Source organism: Emys orbicularis, chromosome 8 (assembly GCF_028017835.1).
Source record: "Emys orbicularis isolate rEmyOrb1 chromosome 8, rEmyOrb1.hap1, whole genome shotgun sequence".
Lineage (NCBI taxonomy): Eukaryota > Metazoa > Chordata > Testudines > Emydidae > Emys > Emys orbicularis.
Genome location: NC_088690.1, coordinates 30,670,053 through 30,690,615, shown reverse-complemented (window position 1 = coordinate 30,690,615; position 20,563 = coordinate 30,670,053). Strand labels below are relative to the sequence as shown.

Here is a 20,563-nt window from a genome sequence, read left to right as displayed (position 1 = left end):
CTACTGATCTGGTCTGGCTCCCATCCCCTCTCCAAGGGTTGCAGCTGTCTGGAGGTGCCTGCCTTCCATGCCTTCCTCATTCACACCTCATTCATTCAACAGGGCAATTGATTACAAAGTGGGGGGAAGATCTTATTCTACTTCTAGCAAAAAGACATTTTTCTTTTACCTTAATTATACTACCTTAGGGGCCCGCTATAACATATTACCAAGATTCAATACTGCTGTTTTGGCGGGGCGGCGCTGGGGAAGGAGGGTTTGTTTCCATGGGGCGGGCGGCGCTGGGGAGGGGGTATTTCGGGGATGTAGAACATCTCTACTACAGTTTGTCTGGGTGGTGCTGAGGGGGGGTTGTTTTCGCGGGGCAGGCGGCGCTGGGGGGGGGTGTGTTTCGGTGGGGCTGGGGGAGTTCGACCCTTAGCTGTTTTCTTTGGAGTAATATGGCCCTCGACACTTTACGAGTTGTGCAGGCCTAATCTACAGAGTCAGTTCCTCCATGTGTTTGTTTTAAACCACACTTGTAGGTTTGAGTATACTGCCTTCTTCTTGAAAAGGTACAGCTGTATGTGGACATTTTGCATGTAGACGGCCCTTCAGAAACCAAGGGCTTGGCTACACTTGCAGATGTAGAGCACTGGGAATTAAACCAGCCTTCGGAGACCGCAGCAGGGAAAACGCTGCCGTGTGTTTACACTGTCAGCTGCAAGTACACTAGCTTGGCCACATTAGCAGCTCTTGCAATGCCACAAAGAGCAGTGCATTGTGGTAGCTATCCCCGTGTGCAAGTGGCTGCAACCTGCTTTTCAAATGGCGGGGGTGGGTGGAGTGTGACAGGGAGTGTGTTGTGTGTATGGGGGGGAGAGACAGTGTGTTTTGCGGGGCTGAGAGTGTGTCAGCATGCTGTCTTGTAAGTTCAGACAGCAGCAGACCTCCCTACCCCCAGCCTCTCTCTCTCTCTCTCACACTCACAACAGCAGCATTCCACACTAATGGTTTGCTTTGTCCCGGAGCAGATAAGCATGCCAGCTGTCAGAAACGGAGCTTTGAAAGGGGATATCCAAATGCCTGTAGCTGAGTTCAAAACAATGTGGCCACTTGACTTCAGGGGATTATGGGACATTTCCGGAGGCCAGTCACAGCGCAGTAATGCAACACCTCGTCCACACTGACGCCCGGGCATTTCAGCCGGGGCACAGCAAGCTTTATGCTTCTCGTGGAGGTGGATTACCAGGAGCGCTCCAGCTGCAGAGTCCAGGCACTCTATGTGCCTTGCCAGTGTGGACACCTCAGGAGTTAGGGCACCCGGGGCTGCTTTAATGCGCTCTAACTTGCAAGTGTAGCCAAGCCCCAAGAGGATAATATCAGAACCAGGCTCATGGATTGTATCTGTCTGTTATCTCAGGGGGGGAAATAGCTAGGATTATCAAATACAGAAGCCAAACCAAACAAATAGAACAACTCGGGTGAATAAACACATGTAGACTTTGAAAAGTTGCTTAAGAAAAGAGGAATAGAACTAAAGGTATTTTCTGCCTCTTTTTAAAATCTCAAAGGTCTCTAACAAATAGCCCAGATGGCTGACTGTCTTATTTTAGACTCAGATACTTCCCTTTACATCCTAAGGTTCCTGGCTGAGATTTGAGAGTTTTGAAATGACTCACAAGAAATGAGTAGTGGCACCAGTACAACTGGCTTTCCAATGAGCATGTGGTAAGATGTGTTAAAAGAGGCCTGGGAACTCTGATCCAGGATTTAGTGTTAAGTTTTTGACAAGTCAAGACAGAGCAATACATGTGTGACAAAGTAGGAAATAGCTCTTATTTTTTCTGTTAATAAGGAGCATGTCTCTGTGTGTTTATATATGATGCATTACTTATTATGGAGTTAGATCAAAGGAGGTTGTTAAGAACATAAGAATGACAATACTGGGTCAGACCAATGGTCCATCTAGCCCCGTATCCTGTCTTCCAACAGTGGCCAATGCCAGGTGCTTCAGAGGGAATGAACAGAACAGGTAATCATCAAGTGATCCATCCCCTGTCATCCTTTCCCAGCTTCTGGCAAACAGAGGCTAGGGACACTTCAGAGCATCCCTGCCCACCCTGGCTAATAGCCATTGATGGACAAGAAGGGGTGAACTGTCAACTATTGGGAATGGGCCACATCAGGGCCGGCTCCAGCATTTCTGCCGCCCTAAGCCAAAAAAAAAAAAAAAAAAAAAGCCGCAATCGCGACCGGCGGCGGCAATTGGGGGGGGGGGAAAAAAGCCGCAATCGGCGGCAGCAGTTCGGCGGCAGGTCCTTCGCTCCTAGAGGGAGTGAGGGACCTGCAGCCCCCGAATTGCCACACGTGCCGCCCCTCTCCCTTGGCCGCCCCAAGCACCTGCTTGTTAAGCTGGTGCCTGGAGCCGGCCCTAGGCCACATCCACCCTGATTGAATTGGCCTCGTTAGCACTGACCCCCCACTTGGTAAGGCAACTCCCATCTTTTCATGTGCAGTATATTTATACCTGCCTACTGTATTTTTCACTCCTTGCATCTGATGAAGTGGGTTACAGCCCACAAAAGCTTATGCCCAAATAAATTTGTTAGTCTCTAAGGTGCCACAAGGACTCCTTGTTGTTTTTGCTGATACAGACTAACATGGCTACCTCTCTGAAACTTATATCCACTGGATTACCCCTGTCCACATACTTGTTGATCTCCTCAAAGAATTCTAACAGGTTGGTGAGGCATGATTTCCGTTAACAAAAATTATGTTGACTCTTCCCCAACAAATTGTGTTAATCTATGTGTCTGATAATTCTGTTCATTACTATAGTTTCAACCAGTATGCCCAGTACTGACGTCAGGCTTACCAGCCTGTAATTGCCAGGATCACCTCTGGAGCCTTTTTTAAAAATTGGCATCACATTAGTTATCCTCCAGTCATGGGGCACAGAAGCTGATTTAAAGTATAGGTTACATACCACAGTTAATAGATCTGAATTTTCACATTTGAGTTCCTTCAGAACTCTTGGGTAAATACCATCTGGTCCTGGTGACTTATTACTGTTTAATTTATCAATTTGTTCCAAAACCACATCCATTGGCATCTCAGTCTGGGGCAATTCCTGAGATTTGTCACCTAAAAAGAATGGCTCAGGTTTGGGAATCTCCCTCACATCCTCAGCTGTGAAGAATTCATTTAGCTTCTCCACAATGGCCTTATGTTCCTTGAGTGCTCCTTTTGCACCAGGGGCCCCACAGGTTGTTTAGTTTGTTTGTTTGGTTGGTTTTTTTTACTGTTACTTTTTAAGTCTTTGGCTAGCTGTTCTTCAAATTCTTTTTAGGCCTGCCTAATTATATTTTTACACTTCACTTGTCAAAGTTTATGCTCCTTTCTAATTTCTATTTTCCTCACTAGGATTTAACTTCCACTTTTTAAAGGATGCCTTTTTGCCTCTCATTGTTTCTTTTACTTTGTTGTTTAGCCATGGTGACACTTTTTGGTCCTCTTACTATGCTTTTTAATTTGGGAAATACATTTAAATTGAGCCTCTATTATGGTGTCTTTAAAAAGTTTCCCTGCGGCTTGCAGGGATTTCAGTTTTGGCACTGTATCTTTTAAATTCTGTTTAATGAACTTCCTCATTTTTGTGTAGTTCACCTTTCTGAAATTAAATGCTATCATGGTGGGCTGCTGTGGTGTTTTCTCCCACCCTGCCCACCCAGAGATGTTAAATTTTATGTTATGTGCAGTCCGGACGCCATTTGTCCCAATATTCAGGTGAGGCAGGAAGCGGGTGGGAAGTGGGGTGAGGAGGTGGGTGAGGAGGCAAGCGACAGGTGGGCAGGCGGGAGGGGAGTGAGGAGGCAGGTGGGCGGGCGGATGGCGAGGAGGAGAGCCGCGGTCGGGCAGATGGGGTGGGCGCCGGATGGACGGCGAGGAGACTAGTGGGGAGGCGAGTGGCAGGCAGGCAGGCGAGGAGGCGAGCGATGGGCGGGCGGGTGAGGAGGCAAGCAGTGGGTGGGCACGCAGGGTGGATGGTGAGGAGACTAGCAAGGAGGCTGATTTGTCCCGGGCTCCGGGCCCCTCTAGGGACGGCCCTGACTGCATGATACAATGGCTTCATTTTGTGCACATTTCTCTTAGTAATGCTTAAAAAACCTGTAAGCATGAATCACAGTACATGTATAAACAGGCTATTTGGATACTTATTACAGATTTATACTCCCCACATATGAGGAGGTTTGGCACCAGGCTGACAGTATTTGCCCGAAAACCCCACCCTGTTAGCAGATAATGATCTTGATGGGAAATGTTAAGTGCACTTTGCTGACTCATGTTGCAACTGGCTTGTTAACTCTGGAGGTGATTCATTAGAGGGTCTGCAGAAGAGGGTGGGGAGCAATGCTACAGAAGAGAGGTATCTCCCTACCACCCACTTCTTTGTCCTCCTAAATCTATAGGCTTGCATCGCCCCTCCTCCCCATTTACGATATTAGCAAGGTAGTGGGGGGTTTTGCCTTTTTTAAAAGAGGCCCATAGCTCTCTTTCTGAAAATATCGAGATGGAATCAGAGCAGCTGCCTTAATAAAGATCAGTAAAATATTTGTGCATGTTATTCACAGTTATACACCAGCTAAATCCATGCCTAGGAAGTGGAAATGGAGACTTTCCTTGATCAGATACTACTGCCATAATTAAACTATGAACAAAGAAATGTTTTAGTGTCTCCAATTTCCTAAACAGAAATGGAAAGAGTTGTTATGTTTTTTTTAAATCAGATAAAGAATTGGGCTTTGACAAACCCACAGAAGAGTTTGCATAATATCTCTCTCCTGGCCCTTCCCATCCATCTCACCTCTCTTTTTTAAGCCCTTCAATTGTGTGATATAACTTGCTTAGTCTCTTTTTATTTTTCTTTATTGTTTTGTGCCACAAAGTTCTTTTAATGTCGTTTTTGGTGAATGATTATTATAATCCTATGTGTGTATGATGTAGAGAAAGCAATATTGTTATTACTTACTTACTGTATAATCTATGACATATACATTCAGAATCAAATCCTGCTCACCTCACTCACATTAGCAGTCTCACTGATTTCAAAAAGTCAATCCATGTAAGAAAGTTTATGCTCTATTTCAGTGAGGAAAGCATGTTGAGTTTGAGCCTATGTATTGTGTATTACATAAAAACCAAACAACCACCTTCATTATAATTTACTACAACCATTTTCTGCTTTCATTTGAAAATCAGGTTTATCAGTTTCAAGGGTCAATTATCCAGTTTATATATCAATTGGTGATAAGTTGAAATTTTGAATTGTCTGATATAATTATGATGGCCTTAGAAGTGGCTATTCACATACAGCAGCCCAATATCATCGTAAAACGCGATGCCAGTGAAAAGTTATGTTTGAGGTTTTTAAGGCACAAGTCAGACAATTCAAAGTTATGGCTCCTATAGGCAACAGATGTTGGCCCTTTGCACATATGAGGGCAAATTCTCCTAGCTGTTACACAGGTATAAATCTGGAATCAATCCAGCGTGGACAATGGACTGATTCCATATTGACACCTATGTAACAGAATGCAGAATTTGGCCTTTGTCATATTTTATATTTCTGTATATGGAATTATCTTTTTGTCTTAGGGTCTGTGCACTCTCCTTGTTCACTATGGAACTCCCGGAGGGTGAGGGCAGGTGGGAGGGAGGGATGTATAACAACTCTCCAAGCTTTCCCTGATATGGTACACTACAATCTAGCTCTTAATACATACGTATCAAATAATATAGCCAAGTTACAATACACACACACTTCTTGATATCTAGCATTGTGTTGACAAACAACTGACAATGTAATGACATTAATGCCATGAATACCGCACATCTATATGAAAAATAGTCACTGTTGTGGGGAAAAAGAAGTAGGTGGCCTTCTTTATAACAACCAAAGTAACACCGAAGGCCCACATTCAGGCCCTCTGACAGAAGCTGACTGCACAGACGGCCTTTACATAAAGCAGTACAGGCCAGAACCTGAACAAAGCTAAGCTGTACAATTCCCTGCCAAATACGGTCAAGGGCCATGACCAGAGGAGGGAGGGGAAGGAAGCCATATGAAAGGCCTTAGCAACATGATAACCGCTTGTTGATGGAAAAACATGATAACTGCTTCTTTGCGAAAAAACATGATAACCGCTTATTGATGAAACATAGTAACGGCTTATATGAAGAAATTGCTTCTAGTAAAGGCCAGCTCCTCCTATAGTTCCAGCTACCTGCCACCAGCCAATCATATATCATCTTTGTGCGTCCTGAAATAAACCCCTATGCCCCCCCCCGGAAAACAATATGTACCCTGACGAAAAACAACACCCCAACTGGTGCCAAGTACCACCCATGCCAAAACCACCAAGAAACCCCCCACCCAATCGGCACCCAATTCTCGTAAATAATGAGGAGGCTACCGGGAAAAAGGGACAGACCCCTACTCTTATTTTCGCATAAATGACGTATTATTTGTACTATGCTTGCGGTTTGACGAAATAAAGGCCGCCTGCGCGCTGCTGCTAGGTGTGGTAGTTTTCGGACTGCTACCCCAACGCGTTGGTATGTATTGCAATAAACTGGCTTCAGGCTTGAGTCTGTGAACTAAAATCAATGCGTGGGTGACTTTTTCCACGACACTGCATTCTAGTGATCTTTCAGTTCAGCCCCTTTTTGTCAGAGCAGTCCCACTGCAGTAAATGGGAGTTTACATTTGTGAGTACGGTGTGCATCACTGATGAACTAATTCTCAGCAACACATTACCTCTTCATTAAATAAAAGGATGGAAGAAGCAGATGTATGGTATGAAGTAGTGCTGGCAGTTTACTGAAAATATCTTTGGAGTAGAGATTTAGCTGCCTTAGCTATAATTTAACTTAATTGACTGGCTGAGGTGTTTTAGATAAATTTGCATAATTTATTATTATTACATCAGCATCCTGAACAGAATGACTTGACTAGAAATAATGAAGTTCCAAGGCATATTTTGGACAAACACAAACAATTGGAACAGGGATAGCTCAGTGGTTTGCACATTGGCCTGCTAAACCTAGGGTTGTGAGTTCAATCCTTGAGGGGGCCATTTAGGGATCTGGGACAAAAATCTGTGTGGGGATTGGGCCTGCTTTGAGCAGGGGGTTGGACTAGATGACTTCCTGAGATCCCTTCCAACCCTGATATTCTATGATTATTAAATTGTTTCAAGTAATAACACTATAAATATTGGGTAGTTATTTATTCAGAAGTCATGACAACTGATCATTCAATATGCAGTCATTTATGATAAAGGCCTTTGTATTGAAAACAATATAGTACCAAGTACATTTAGATAATTTTTATATATCACATCATATAAGCCTTTCCAGCACGCCAAAAAAAAAAAAAAAATTAAAAGGATGTTTGTTTTCCTTACAGTTACAACCATGTCAGTCAGTCTATGTAGCATATACTGAAATAACCTAGTTTTGAACCTAGTTCAAAAACTAATGTAGTTACTTATACTAGTTTGTCTTATTTCAGCAAAAAAAATTAAATGTCATGGCAGCTTGTAGGATTAGAAGGTATATAAAGAGTTAGATTACCTTGGCTAAAAATATATGTGTTTTGCAGTTTGTGTAAAGTGCCGGTGCTTAGCAATTGTGAGAATACCTTGAAAGATGGTATGCTTAATTGGATATACTGGACTTGGAATGTGACTTAATAGGAAATACTGGACCTGGAGTGTGGCTGATAAGATCGGAGGAAAATCTTTGAAGAAAAAGCCTCAATTATCCAGGATGGTTCTAACTGGTTTTTGCAAAGAAAGGAATTCAAGAAGCAGTGACAATCACCAGGTAGGTTCCGATAGATAAGGTATACAAGGGTGAACTCTTACTGTTAAAGGATTTGTTGCTAGTACCTCTCTGTCCAGTTGGAGCCAGCCAACATGGATTTGACATCCCAGGTCTAGCTAGTCCTGTTCTAGATACCTGATCAATGTTATAACTGCATGCTACTGTATGGGTGTGATGACTGCTTAGGTAGTTAAGGTGTATTTGGAGCAGCTGTATAAATACCATTCAGCCTTTTCGATTTAAAAAAGAAATTTATGGTTAAGAAATTTTGGTGTTGTGGCGAAATCCTGTATTATTATCACACTGCAAGAGTGATATGTATATTTTTGCCTTATTTAGCTGCTATAGTTTTATTTTATAGTATGTTTATGAGTCTTGGAGTTTGTACACTTGGCCACAGCAATTGTGGATGTCCTTGATGAATGTGATTTGCATCTTTGCTAGTGTAATACACTGCTTAATGTGTGTGATTGTGCCTCTACCTAACATTTGCCCTAGTGGTTATAATAGTCTACTACTTTCTCACAGCTGAAAGTGTCCTCCTATACTCAATTGATAAAGGTCAGAGATTTTTGAAGCCAGAACACAGAGTTTCAATCCCTGCACATGATCCATAGTGTTAGCATATATACAGTCATGGTTGTTACACAGTTCTCACTATTTAATCTTAGTTTGCCCTTCAATGAAGCCCAACAACTGAGAAATTATTACATGAGCTATATCCAAAAGATGTATCCAAATATTGTTCAGCCAGGTTTCATAGAATGTGAATAGATTATGAACTCCACTGAATAGTGTTGACTGTAATAAACTTTGAGAACATGCCATTTCATAAACCAAGTACCTTGTAAAAATGTTGATTTCAGAAACATAATTACATAATTGTATTATTTTTAATGGTAGATATGTGTTTATGGTTTAAAAGTCCCATTTTTGCAAAAGGGAACAAAATGGTCTAGTGCTGTAATTCATCAATTATGGCTCTCTGGATTGCAAAATGGTGTCTAACATGCCAGGAGATGATAACACAATAGGGTGTCTGGGAGTGGGGGAGTGGCAGAAAAATAGAGCACAATAACAGACTTACATCAGAACAATAAACACACTGTATGAACTATATTTACTGTTGTGTGAAAGTTGTATATTATAAACATTTACATTATACACATGGCCAAATGAGTTTCCAAAGAGTCCAGCATGGGAATGGTTGTACCATATTTTATTATCATCCCTTGTTCAAAATTTTGCTTGTCACCAGTGAAAGATAATTCTGCATATTTTATTTGTCAAAATAACACAATGTAATCACACCAGTTTCAATTATTTTGGTAATTTATTAAAAAAAAAACTTGTCATCAAGATGTCTTAAGGTACTTAAGATTCAGGAAATGTTTTTTAAACAAATAGATTCCTTAATAGGCATATTAATACAGAACTTTGAGTAATAATTCATTTAAACTACAATACAGAAATGAATTTCCTGCACCCATCGGAAGCAATGCAAAGGCTTGGAGGAGCTGGGTAATGGAGGAGCTGAGAGAGAGGGAAGTAATTGTTGGGAAGGAGCCTGGAGTGACACTGGAGGGTTGTTGGGTGTGGGTGGGAGAAGTATGGACGTTTTTTTGTGCGGGGAGGATTGTTAGGGAGTTGAGGAGCCTCTCCCTGCAGACCCGGATAACCCCTAGCCGCTCCCATTCAGTCAGGAACATTTTCCCCTCTCCCCATGTGTCCTTGCACCCCCACTGCCATTCAACATCCACCTCAGTCTGCCCCCCCACGAGCCATTCACAACCCCAGTATTTGTGACCCCACAGCAGCCCCGTGTGCCCTGCTCTGTCTGTCCCCCACAAATCCCATGCCTCCTCACCAGGCTCCACACACAGGATGCTGTGAGGAATGCAGCCTCTCCTCCTCCCTATCCACTGCCGGCTGCTCTCTGTTCTGACACCACAGCAGCCCTTGGTGGGCAAAAGGCATAATTGCAGAACCTCTCCGGCAGAATGTATTTTCTGCAGAGAAAATTAATCTGTGGGGGACATGAATTCTGCACATGTGCAGTGGCACAGAATTCCCCCAGGAGTAATATTTACATGAACAGAGCTGCTTTTTGCATATGCAATATACACATGCAAAACGCATCATATGTATGTATGATGGGTTCCCTCCACAGGGAGTCACCTGGAACTGGGGTACCACTGAGCCACCCTGGCCCACCAGCCTGGGCTTCCTTTACAGTGTACTGCTGTGACCAGCCTGCCAAGCCCTCTCCCAGGCATCAGCACACATACAGGTAGGGACACACCCAATTGCAGTACATACAGAGCTGTGATCAGCTCTGCATGGGGTAGGCTACAGCTAAGGAACTGCCCAGCTAATCAAATGCACACACCCCTCTGGAGTGCAAACCCAAAATTATACCGTCTTGCACTGCACAGTGATCTGTACAGCATAAGATCATGATATTCACCCCATCCCTCAAGGTGGAGAAGGATATGCAACAGCTTTCTGCCCCAAGTTATGACTCCCACACACTGATTTTAGACAAAGCAAAAATAAAGTTTATTAACTACAAAAGATAGATTTTAAGTGATTATAAGGGAGAGCAAACAGATCAAATTAGATTACCTAGCAAACAAACAAAACAAGCAAACTAAGTTTAATATACTAAAGAGATTGGATATGAGTAGCAAATTCTCATCCTAAATGATGATTCAAGCAGGCTGCAGATATTCTTAAGGGGCCAGCTGCACTTGCTTAGAGCTTAAAAACACCAGGTGTTCCTTTCACAGGCTAAAAATCCCTTTAGCCTGGGTCCAGCACTTTCCCCCAGTTCCGTCCTTCTTCCTTAGCTCTTTCCAGGAGTCTCTTTGGGTGGGGAGTCAGTGAAGAACCACAATGATGTCACTCCCCTGCCTTAAATAGCTTTTGCATATGGCAGGAACACTTTGTCTCAAAGCTTGGTTTCCATGCCAGTCAGTGGAAAAACACCGGTATTCCAGGATGGAGTCCAGTGCCAGGTGATCTGGTTACATGCCCCTGTAGTGCCACAGCAGCCATTGCTCGGAGGCTGTTTGTAGTGTCCTCAGGAAGACACCCCACCCGTCCCCGGTTGGGAGATAAATTTCTTCTAAGGCCTATTATTTTCTCCTAATGGCCCTTTAACCTGAATGGGCCCTTCCCAGCCAGCCATCTAGACTGACGGTCTTTTGCCTAGTGGGTGTTTCCCAAGTGTAAACACATTTGTAATACAGATATATAGTCAATATTCCTAACTTCAGATACAAAAATTATACATGCATACAAATAGGATAATCATATTCAGAAAATCATAACCTTTCCAATATGTCACAAGACCTATCTTGCATAAAATACATCAGAATTATGCCATAATCATATCATAATAATATCACTGTGAAGAATATTGGGTGAGGTGTCACAGTATGCATAAGTGACTTTGTGTAGAAAGCATGTATGCAATCGATTTGCATTGGCACATTTGAGCATGTACAAATGGAGGCTAGGTAAGGTACTTCACTGTAGGACTTCTTCCTTCACAATCAGGGTGACTAAATTCAACAGGAAAGTCCTGGTTCTATGGGCTAAGCCCAGCATGCTAGATGCTTATACAGTTTTGTCCCAGTATAATCAGCCATGCTGCAAGGAACTGACGTAAAAGGAGAAGGGTACTATCTTCTAAGCATAATTGAAAAGTCTTTATATAAATAAAAGTCCACAAAACACTAGCTGCAAAGTAAAGCCAATGAAAACTTGTATAAGGACTGTATAGCTTTAACAATTATGAATCATTTTTGCTTGGCAAGCTAAAGAAGAAAGCCTAAAATCCAATAGGATAAACATAAAAGAATAAAAAGAGAGAAAGTACAGGAGTGTCATTCTGACTAGGAAAGAAAAAAAAAAACTTCCTCATCAGAGTTGATTCTAAAAATTCTCCCTGAAAGACATTAGATTTATGCTACAACTTGTGCTGAAAGCTGATATTGATTATCTAACCAGACAAATATTTTGCATTTCTCTTTTAGATTGTTATAGTTTGGTGATACAATGGAAGAGGGAAACATTGATTTATGTATGTTATGGATACTTATGTTCACAAATATCATTATTTGTAAGGTAAGCACCCTGGCGGGCCGGGCCAGTTTATTTACCTGGTGACGCGGCAGGTTCGGCCAATCGCGGCCCCCACTGGCCGCGGTTCGCCGTCCCGGGCCAATGGGGGCTGCGGGAAGCGGCGCGGGCGAGGGATGTGCCGGCCACGGCTTTCCGCCGCCCCCATTGGCCCGGGACGGCAGGTAAATAAACTGGCCCGGCCCGCCAGGGTGCTTACCCTGGCGAGCCGCGTGCCAAACGTTGCCGACCCCTGACATAACTTGTTGAAGTCCAAAATGTGATCTGTCTTAGAACTGTTATAATCTGGTGAACATGACACAATCTTGAATGTCATAGTAACACAGCAATAACTGCAGTCTTCTGGATTCTAAAAAGCAATAGGCCAAATTCTGTTAAATTATTCCTGCATAGACAACTCAAAACTTTTTGAGTCTTAGCTTGTGTAATATCTTTTATCATTCTGTTGGGGGAATGAGGTGATGGGTTTGTTCCTCTTTAGAACAACCAGTGATTGCCTCTAAACCTGTGGCTCTCACAAATCAGTGTGGATCTTGAGAAATCTCTGAAGACCAGTGCCATGCACAGAGGCTTGGCCCTCCTGCGCTGGTGCCAATGGCAGCGCAACTCTGCAGTAATGCTGTATGTGCTCCCTTTTCTAAAATGAAAGGGAGCTTTTGGCCCTATGTTCAGGGGTGAAAGTAATATTAAATTCTTACTGGTACGGGGGCCAGCTCCGGCCCTTGGAAGGGGCGGGGCCTTGGGTGGAAGGGGCGGGGCTGGGGGGGGTCAGCCTTCCCCCGTCAGCCCATCCGTGCTGCCTGGCCCCCACCGTCCGGGGCTCCGGTGGTGATTTAAAAGGGCCCAGGAGAGTGGGCTGGGGGGTCGTGTGGGGGCAAAAGGAGCAATGACATGATTAACATGGGCTGTGTACGGACTGGTACCAGCTTCTTACCAGTATGGCGTACCAGCCTGTACCGGTCCACTTTCACCCCTGCCTATGTTTAACGTGTAATTCTGGCAACAGATTATTGAATAGGCATGTTCCATATGTTTAGTTCTTTGTTGCTCCAGGGCCAGCTCCAGGGTGGTTGAATGTTCAAAGCTCTGAATTTCCAAGAGAGTACTAACAGAGACCCTTAGCTGCAGTCTTTTCCAGTGCAAAACTCCTCAGCAGGAGTGACAGGGCCTGACGATTGCAATCAAATAACTTGATCATCTGTGAAAAGTAATATTTGTGTGCTTTATTGCAAATCTTTAAAAATATTTAGCATCTAATCCTTTCCTTTTCAGACAGTTTAGCTGGGTCCAGAAGGACCGTCAGGCTTATGGGAATCCTCAGGTGGGGTAGATGCCCTGAACTGTCATCTCTCCACCTGGCAAAGATGGTGCAGCTGGTGCAATTGCAGTTGCTGGTGCAATGATCCATGGCTTCTGGAATGGTCTCTAGGGGTCATTGGCAGCTGTGACGGTGCTGCCAGTAGGAGCCAGCTGAGGTCACTCAATTAGGATGAACTGCAAACAAAACGGGGCAGACAAATCCCAAACGCTGGTGGATATTCCAATACTTAGATTTACCAAGCCAGCACAAAACAGCTTCTATAGTACCTCACTGGTTACTTAGAAGTCCAAACCACGCAGTTCCCTTAAAGTGCCCAGCCTCAGGCCTCCAACCAGACACACCTGTCAAACATATGATGATGATTACTGAAAATCTTATCTCATCATATAAAAGAAAAGGTTCTTCCAATCCCAAAGGATCAGCCACATACCCAGGTTCAATTACAACTTAGATCTTACCCAAAATACACGCTTATAGCCAATTCTTATGAACTAAGCTAAAATTTATTAAAATAGAAAAGAGAGAGAGTGTTGGTTAAAAGATCAATATACATACAGACTTGAATTCAATTCTTGAGGTTCAGATACATAGCAGAGGTGAGCTTGTAGATGCCAAAAGTCCTTTTAGATATAGTCCACAGGTTATAGTCCAATGTCCATATTCAGGGTGGCTCCAGTCAATGACTGGGGATCTCAATCCTTGTGGCTTAAGGTTTCCCCTTCTTGAAACCCAAAGCAGATCTGAGATGAAGAAGGATTATGTCCCATTGGTTCTTATACATTTCCAGCAGCCTTTCGGCCTGAGAAAACAATAGGCTTAATTCTCCTTCCAAACATCCTGGCAATTAGCAGAGGGTAATTTATCCATTAAACAGTTCAGATACAGGTTACCACAACCTTCAAAGAGACATATAGCCAATAATACTATTTCACTCAAGTATCATCATAAATGTTAATATTCCTTTTTTGATCTTTGAATTTAAAACTATAGCAATAGACAAGACTTGTTTGCTTACATCACAAGCCAGGAGCAAACATCTACCCTTTTACCTCTAACAATGCAGACTTGCATTTCAAAGCTCTGTTCATTTACATATCTTCCTAACCAGTTTCTACAGTTCACCCATGGGTCAGGTCAGTCTGAGTTAATTAACTCTTTCTGGCCCTGTCACCTTTCAATGAAATATTATTTTACACTCATAACGTCACAGCAGCTAGTGCAATTACACCAGGAGACTGGCTCAGTGCTGAGCAGTCTAAAGAGCAGGGAATTCAAAGATGGCTCAAAGCCACTTTTCCACAAACACTCTTTCCTGAATTGCACTGAGTACTCCTCTGCTGGAGCCCATTATTAGAGCTTCAGTGCCTTTGACAGGCAGGAAGTGCACTGCGGGTCAGAATTTGCTAATATGACAGTCCATTAGGGAAGGTTAGCTTAGCATGAGAATGACTCCATTACTGTGTGTCCATGCACATCTTATTTTTCTCACTGGCCACAGACAGTCAAGTGGCCCCGTCTGGCTGGTGAATTTAGGATTGGGCCTCTCCAATTTTTGATTAGTCTGGAGATGTGTGTGATGGATAGGCAGGGGAGGGGCCCCAGTCTGGAAATGCATGTAATGGGGGGCGGGGAGGGGAGGGCCCTAGTCTGGAGATGCAAGTGATGGGTGGGCAGGCTGTGTGTGTGACGGGTGGGTGGGGGCCCTAGTCTGGAGATGCATGTGACGGGGGGCAGGGGATATATGTGATGGGCAGATGAGGGGGTCCCTACCCCGGAGTTGTGTGTGACAGGTGGACGAAGGGAATCCCTACCCTGGAGCTGTGTGTGACGGGCGGACGAGGGGGGTCCCTAGCCTGGAGCTGTGTGTGACGGGCGGACGAGGGGGGGGCCCTACCCTGGAGCTGTGTGTGACGGGCGGACGAGGGGGGGCCCTACCCTGGAGCTGTGTGTGACGGGCGGACGAGGGGGGTCCCTAGCCTGGAGCTGTGTGTGACAGGCAGATGGGGCGGGGGGGCGCTAGCCTGGAGCTGTGTGTGACGGGCGGACGAGGGGGGGGCCCTACCCTGGAGCTGTGTGTGACGGGCGGACGAGGGGGGGGGCCTACCCTGGAGCTGTGTGTGACGGGCGGACAGGGGGGGCCCTACCCTGGAGCTGTGTGTGACGGGCGGACGAGGGGGGGGGCCCTACCCTGGAGCTATGTGTGACGGGCGGACGAGGCGGGGGGCCCTACCCTGGAGCTGTGTGTGACGGGCGGACGAGGGGGGGGGCCCTACCCTGGAGCTGTGTGTGACGGGCGGACGAGGGGGGGGGGCTACCCTGGAGCTGTGTGTGACGGTCGGACGAGGGGGGGGGCTAGCCTGGAGCTGTGTGTGACGGGCGGGGGGGCTAGCCTGCAGCTGTGTGTGACAGGCCCTGCTCCCGGCGGGTGACGGGGACTCGGGGAGGACGAAGCCGGGCTCTGCCGGGGCGCTCGGGACCAGGCTCCGCGGGGCCAAGGCGCTGCTCTCCCGGTCACCAGCAGCATCCAGGCCCGGCCGAGCGGCACCACTCGGCCCCCCATGGCAGCGGGCTCCGCCCCTGAGTGCCGGGCGACAGCAGGGACCCGCGCTGCGGAAGCGGCGGGCGGCTACAGGTTGCCAAGGAAGCGGCTGCGGCTCCTCTTCCCGCCGGGGAGTGCGGGGAGAAGGAGCGGGACGGCCCTGGAGGGAGACTTGTAACGTCTCCGGGGGGATCCGGCGGGGCAGGGCCTGGGCGGGGGAGTGCTGGGCGGGGCGTGGCAAGGCCCGCGGCTCTGCTTGGCGGCTCAGGGTCGTGGCCGGTACCGGCGGGGCAGCGCTGGGGGAAGGTGCCTGGGCACTGCCCGGGGCAAGGGAAGCTGCTTGGGGGTGACCTGTAGCGCCGGTGTAGTGCCTGCCCCTTTCCCGTCCCCTTCCACTCAGGGTGGGGGATCTTGCGGCCAGGCTTTGCCCTGGCGGGCCTCCCTCCCTCCCTGCCTTTTATGTCAGTTACAGTAAGTAGCCCCCCGTTTTGGGGGGTTATTTAACTTTTGTGCAATTAATGTGTGAGTGGTCGGGGCCAAGTAAACAATAAGTGCTAAATAAATATCCTTGCAACCCATGTTTATTAAGTATTGACTCTGGCCAGTAATTTCACTCAGGGTCATTTGGAAACCTCATTCTTGTTGTGGGTCTAGGTTTTGTTCATCCTGCTTTTTGTTGGATTTTATATTTGACTGAACTGAGGTACCAGTGATCCTTTAACTAATGTGCCTTCCTTTACCAGCTTGTTTTTCTATTATTTTTGTTACAGTGATGGCAATGTAGATAGATGCTTTTATCTCAACTTTTAATCTTTTTGCAGAATTAAGACAGAATGTTGTCATCTGTGCACAGACAGGATAACGATATTCCATCAGAGTTGCATGTTCAACAAAAGTTGTCTTCTCCTGATGTTGCTGAGGTAAGTCAATTCATACTAATTTTCAGGGCCATCACTAGGGGGCTGCAGGGCCTGGGCGGAAGTGACTGATTCATCTCTTCCGGGACCGCCTGCACAGACCAATCACAGCGGCCCAGGGCCCCCCCAAAGCACGGGGCCCGGAGCAGTCGCCCCGATTCGCCCTACCCAAGGAACGGCTCTGCTAATGTGTTACTGGTGTATGAGCATTTCTTGCAAAGAAGAGTAATCTATGCACTTTGTTACTGATTAGACCAGGAGTAGGCAAACTTTTTGGCCCAATGGCCACATCGGCATTGCGAAACTGTATGGAGGGCCGAGTAGGGAAGCCTCTGCCTCCACAAACAGCCTGGCCCCTGCCCCCTATCCGCCCCCTCCGGACCCCCAACCCATCCAACCCCCCCTGCTCCTTGTCCCCTAACTGCCCCCTCCTGGGACCCCCACCCCAACCACCCCCAGGACCCCACCCCCTATTCAACCCCCCCTGCTCCCTGTCCCCTGACTCCCCCTCCCCCACAACCTCCGCCCCATCCAACCGCCCCCTGCTCCCTGTCCCCTGACTGCCCCTGGGGACCCCCTACCCCTAACCAGCCCCCTGCCCCCTTACCATGCTGCTCAGAGCAGCAGAAGCTCGCAGCCAGTCACACCGCCCGCGCTGCCCAGCAGGAGCGGCGGGCCAGAGCACGCAGCGAGGTGAGGCTGCGGGGGAGGGGCCGGGGGCTAGCTTCCCTGGCCGGGAGCTCACTTCCCCGTCCGGGAGCTCAGGGGCCGGGCAGGACGGTCCCGCGGGCTGTAGTTTGCCCACCTCTGGACTAGACCCTGGCTTCAAATAAAACTTTAAATTTTGCTTCCTATCTGTAGACAGTAGAAAGAAGGGATGCTTTTGGGGTTTGAGGGAGTTTTGTGCCCAATTCCCCTTGAAAATCAATGGGAGCCATGTATCTAATCCCCTAGGCACTTTTGAAGAGTCTACTCTAGCAGTTTAGGAATGGAGTGCAATGCTAATAAAGGACATATGTAGGATAATTCATTAAGTGAGTTAGGGCAAGTCTACATTACAGCACTACATCGGCGCAGCTGCACCGCTGTAGCACACCTAGTGAAGAGACACTATGCTGGCGGGAGTGAGCTCTCCCGTTGGCATAATTACTCCACCTCTGCAAGAAGCGGAAGCTATGTTGGTGGGAAAGTGTCTCCCACTGACATAGCACCAGTGTGAACAGCGCAAAACCTGTGTCGCTCAGAGGCTGCTTTTTCATATTCCTGAGCGACGTATCTTAGATCGACTCAAGCGCTAGTGTAGACCTGCCCTTAGACAAGTGTTCGTTGGAAGCTGCTTGGTCACATCTCAAGCCACTGGGAAATAAATTCAGAGGGGAAGAAGAGAAAAATGGGATTAGAATAGAGGATATTATGTGGAAGACTTCTGCGTTTGTTTATGAGAGTGTATGAATACGCTACACGTTTACTAAGAGAAGCTAAGTTCTTAAAAGAAGATTTATGCAAGTTTGACACAGGGTAGGAGGGATCCCATATACTAATTAAAGGCTACCTCTAAAAATTACATACTGGAAAAATGGATAAATTCTAGTTTGTGCTTCTCTGGCTCTGGATGAATTAGGATAAATTAAATGCTATGCTAACCCTCCCAAGATGCTGCATTGAAGGAATTTGACTAATCTCAGTCTTAGATTTTTGTGCTTAGTTGTGCAATGTGTAAATATAGCAAAAATATTTTCATAGCAATATTAACTTGAGAACATATGAAAATTATTTGCATTCAACACACATGGAATGTAATGTATTAAGCCTCGGTATCAATATATTTTATAGAACTTACTTAACAAGTTTACATCAAATTAAATTCTTGCAAATTTACTTGTTAGACCCAATGGAGACTTAATTCACTCTTACGACTGGAACTGGGGCAACTTAAATTAGTATTTGGTTAGATGGTTTCATTAAATGCTTATGAATTTTAATTTTGTTACTGTTTTGCTGTACATATTTATATCACTCTAGAAAAAATCTACTCCTCCTGCAACAAAGCACCCTTTATAACTTGCATCATCAGTCAAAGAAGCAATCAGTTTACAATTATTATTAATTAAAACTTCAGACTGGAACTGTTATAAATTCATTGAGTATAAGATCTTTTAGAAAAACATCCTATCCGGATTAAAATAGTAACAGTGATGGAGAATTTGCCACAGCCTTTGATGTGTTGTTCCAATGGTTAATTACCCTCACTGATAATAATTTGCACCTTATTTCTAGTCTAAATTTGTCTAGTTTCAACTTCCAGCCATTGGATTTTGTTATACTTTCATCTGATAGATTGGGAAGCCTTCTAATATTAAATTTCTGTTCCCCATGTAGGTACTTAACAGACCTATTAAGTCTCTTCTTAATCTTCTCTTTGATAAGCTAAATAGCTCCTTATGTCTTTCACTAAAAGGCACATTTTCCAGCCCTTTAATCATTCTTGTGGTTCTTCTCTGAATCATCTCCATTTTACCAACCTCCTTCTTGAATTGTGGACACCAGAACTGGACTCAATATTTCAGTAGCGGTCAGTCGCATCAGTGCCAAATACAGAAGTAAAATAACCTCTCTGTTCTCCTACTTGATATTCCGGTTTTTACATCCAGAGTTCTCATTATCCTCTTGGGGTACACTGCCACACTGGGAGACCCCCAAGAGTCTCCCATCCTTTAAGTATACCCTGCATTCTTTGTTCCTAGATGTATGACTTTACATTTGGCTGCATTGAAATGTATATTGTTTCCCAGTTTATCAAGTAATCCAGATCGCTCTATATCAATGACGTGAACTGTTCATTTTTTAACACTCCCCAAATCTTTGTCATCCGCAAACTTTAGCAGTAATGTCTTTAATGGGTGTCATTTTCCATAGCCAACGTTATACAAGGGAGTAATGTAGCTAGCATCATGCTCAACTGCCTTTTGTAGCATGGCATGCACTCATCGCCACGGCGCCTCCTGCTGGTCAGTCTGGGAATTAACTCATCCAGCCTCGGAGCACCTCCTGCTGGCCGGTGTCTCTCCTGCTGTTGCTACTTGTCTTTTTATTCTCAATCTCCACCACTATACTTTAGGCCCCACGTCCCTCCCAGCCCGCGGTGCCCCTTTTCCTGGGTACTGCCCCACAGCAGTGGCCCCCACACTCAGGGTCCTCCCCTCCCCGGGGAACCCCGCTCCCCTAAGCCCACTTCGTCTCAGTGACCCACTGCCAGTCCTCATCTAGCCCCTTCCCTCAGGGGCAAACTGCAGTCTGAAGTGGCCACTCATCATCGGCAAGGGGGTTGGACCGGTTGCCTCTTCCTTCTTTGGCTGCTCCCCACAGCCCCAGTACTTTCTCAGGCCTTGGAAGTAAAGCCTAAGTCTGGGAGTTTGCCAGGCTGGAGCTCCTGCTCTTCCCAGCACTGCTCTGTCCAGGTACCCCCTTCTGCTTGCAGGCAGCCAGTCTTTCCCTCTTCAAGGCTGGAGAGAGACTAACAGCCTTCTGGCCCTGCAGCCCTTTTATAGGGTACAGCCTGGCCCTGATTGGCTGCCTCCCAGCCTTCTCTGATTGTCTCTCAGCCCCAGCTCTCCCCAATGTCTGGCTTTTAACCACTTCTGAGCCAGAGCAGGGTGACTGCCCCACTACACCTTTGACTTCTCTAACCCTATGGAGGTGAACTGGAGACAGCCTTTCAGTGTAAGATCAATCAAGACTCCAACCCACAACCGCCGGGATTGTTGTCAAGTG

The 20,563-nt window shown here is 45.9% G+C and overlaps 1 protein-coding gene across 2 annotated transcripts in view; it reads left to right on the top strand.

Annotated features, from left to right (window-relative positions):
- The first annotated feature begins 16,708 nt into the window (after positions 1-16,708).
- The window catches only part of ODF2L (outer dense fiber of sperm tails 2 like), a 44,689-nt gene continuing 40,834 nt past the window's right edge, over positions 16,709-20,563 (top strand). For both annotated transcript variants that reach the window (XM_065409642.1, XM_065409641.1), the window contains exon 1: positions 16,709-16,795. In XM_065409642.1, coding sequence (XP_065265714.1) covers positions 16,709-16,795 — 87 coding nt within the window. The remainder of the gene's footprint in view (positions 16,796-20,563) is intronic.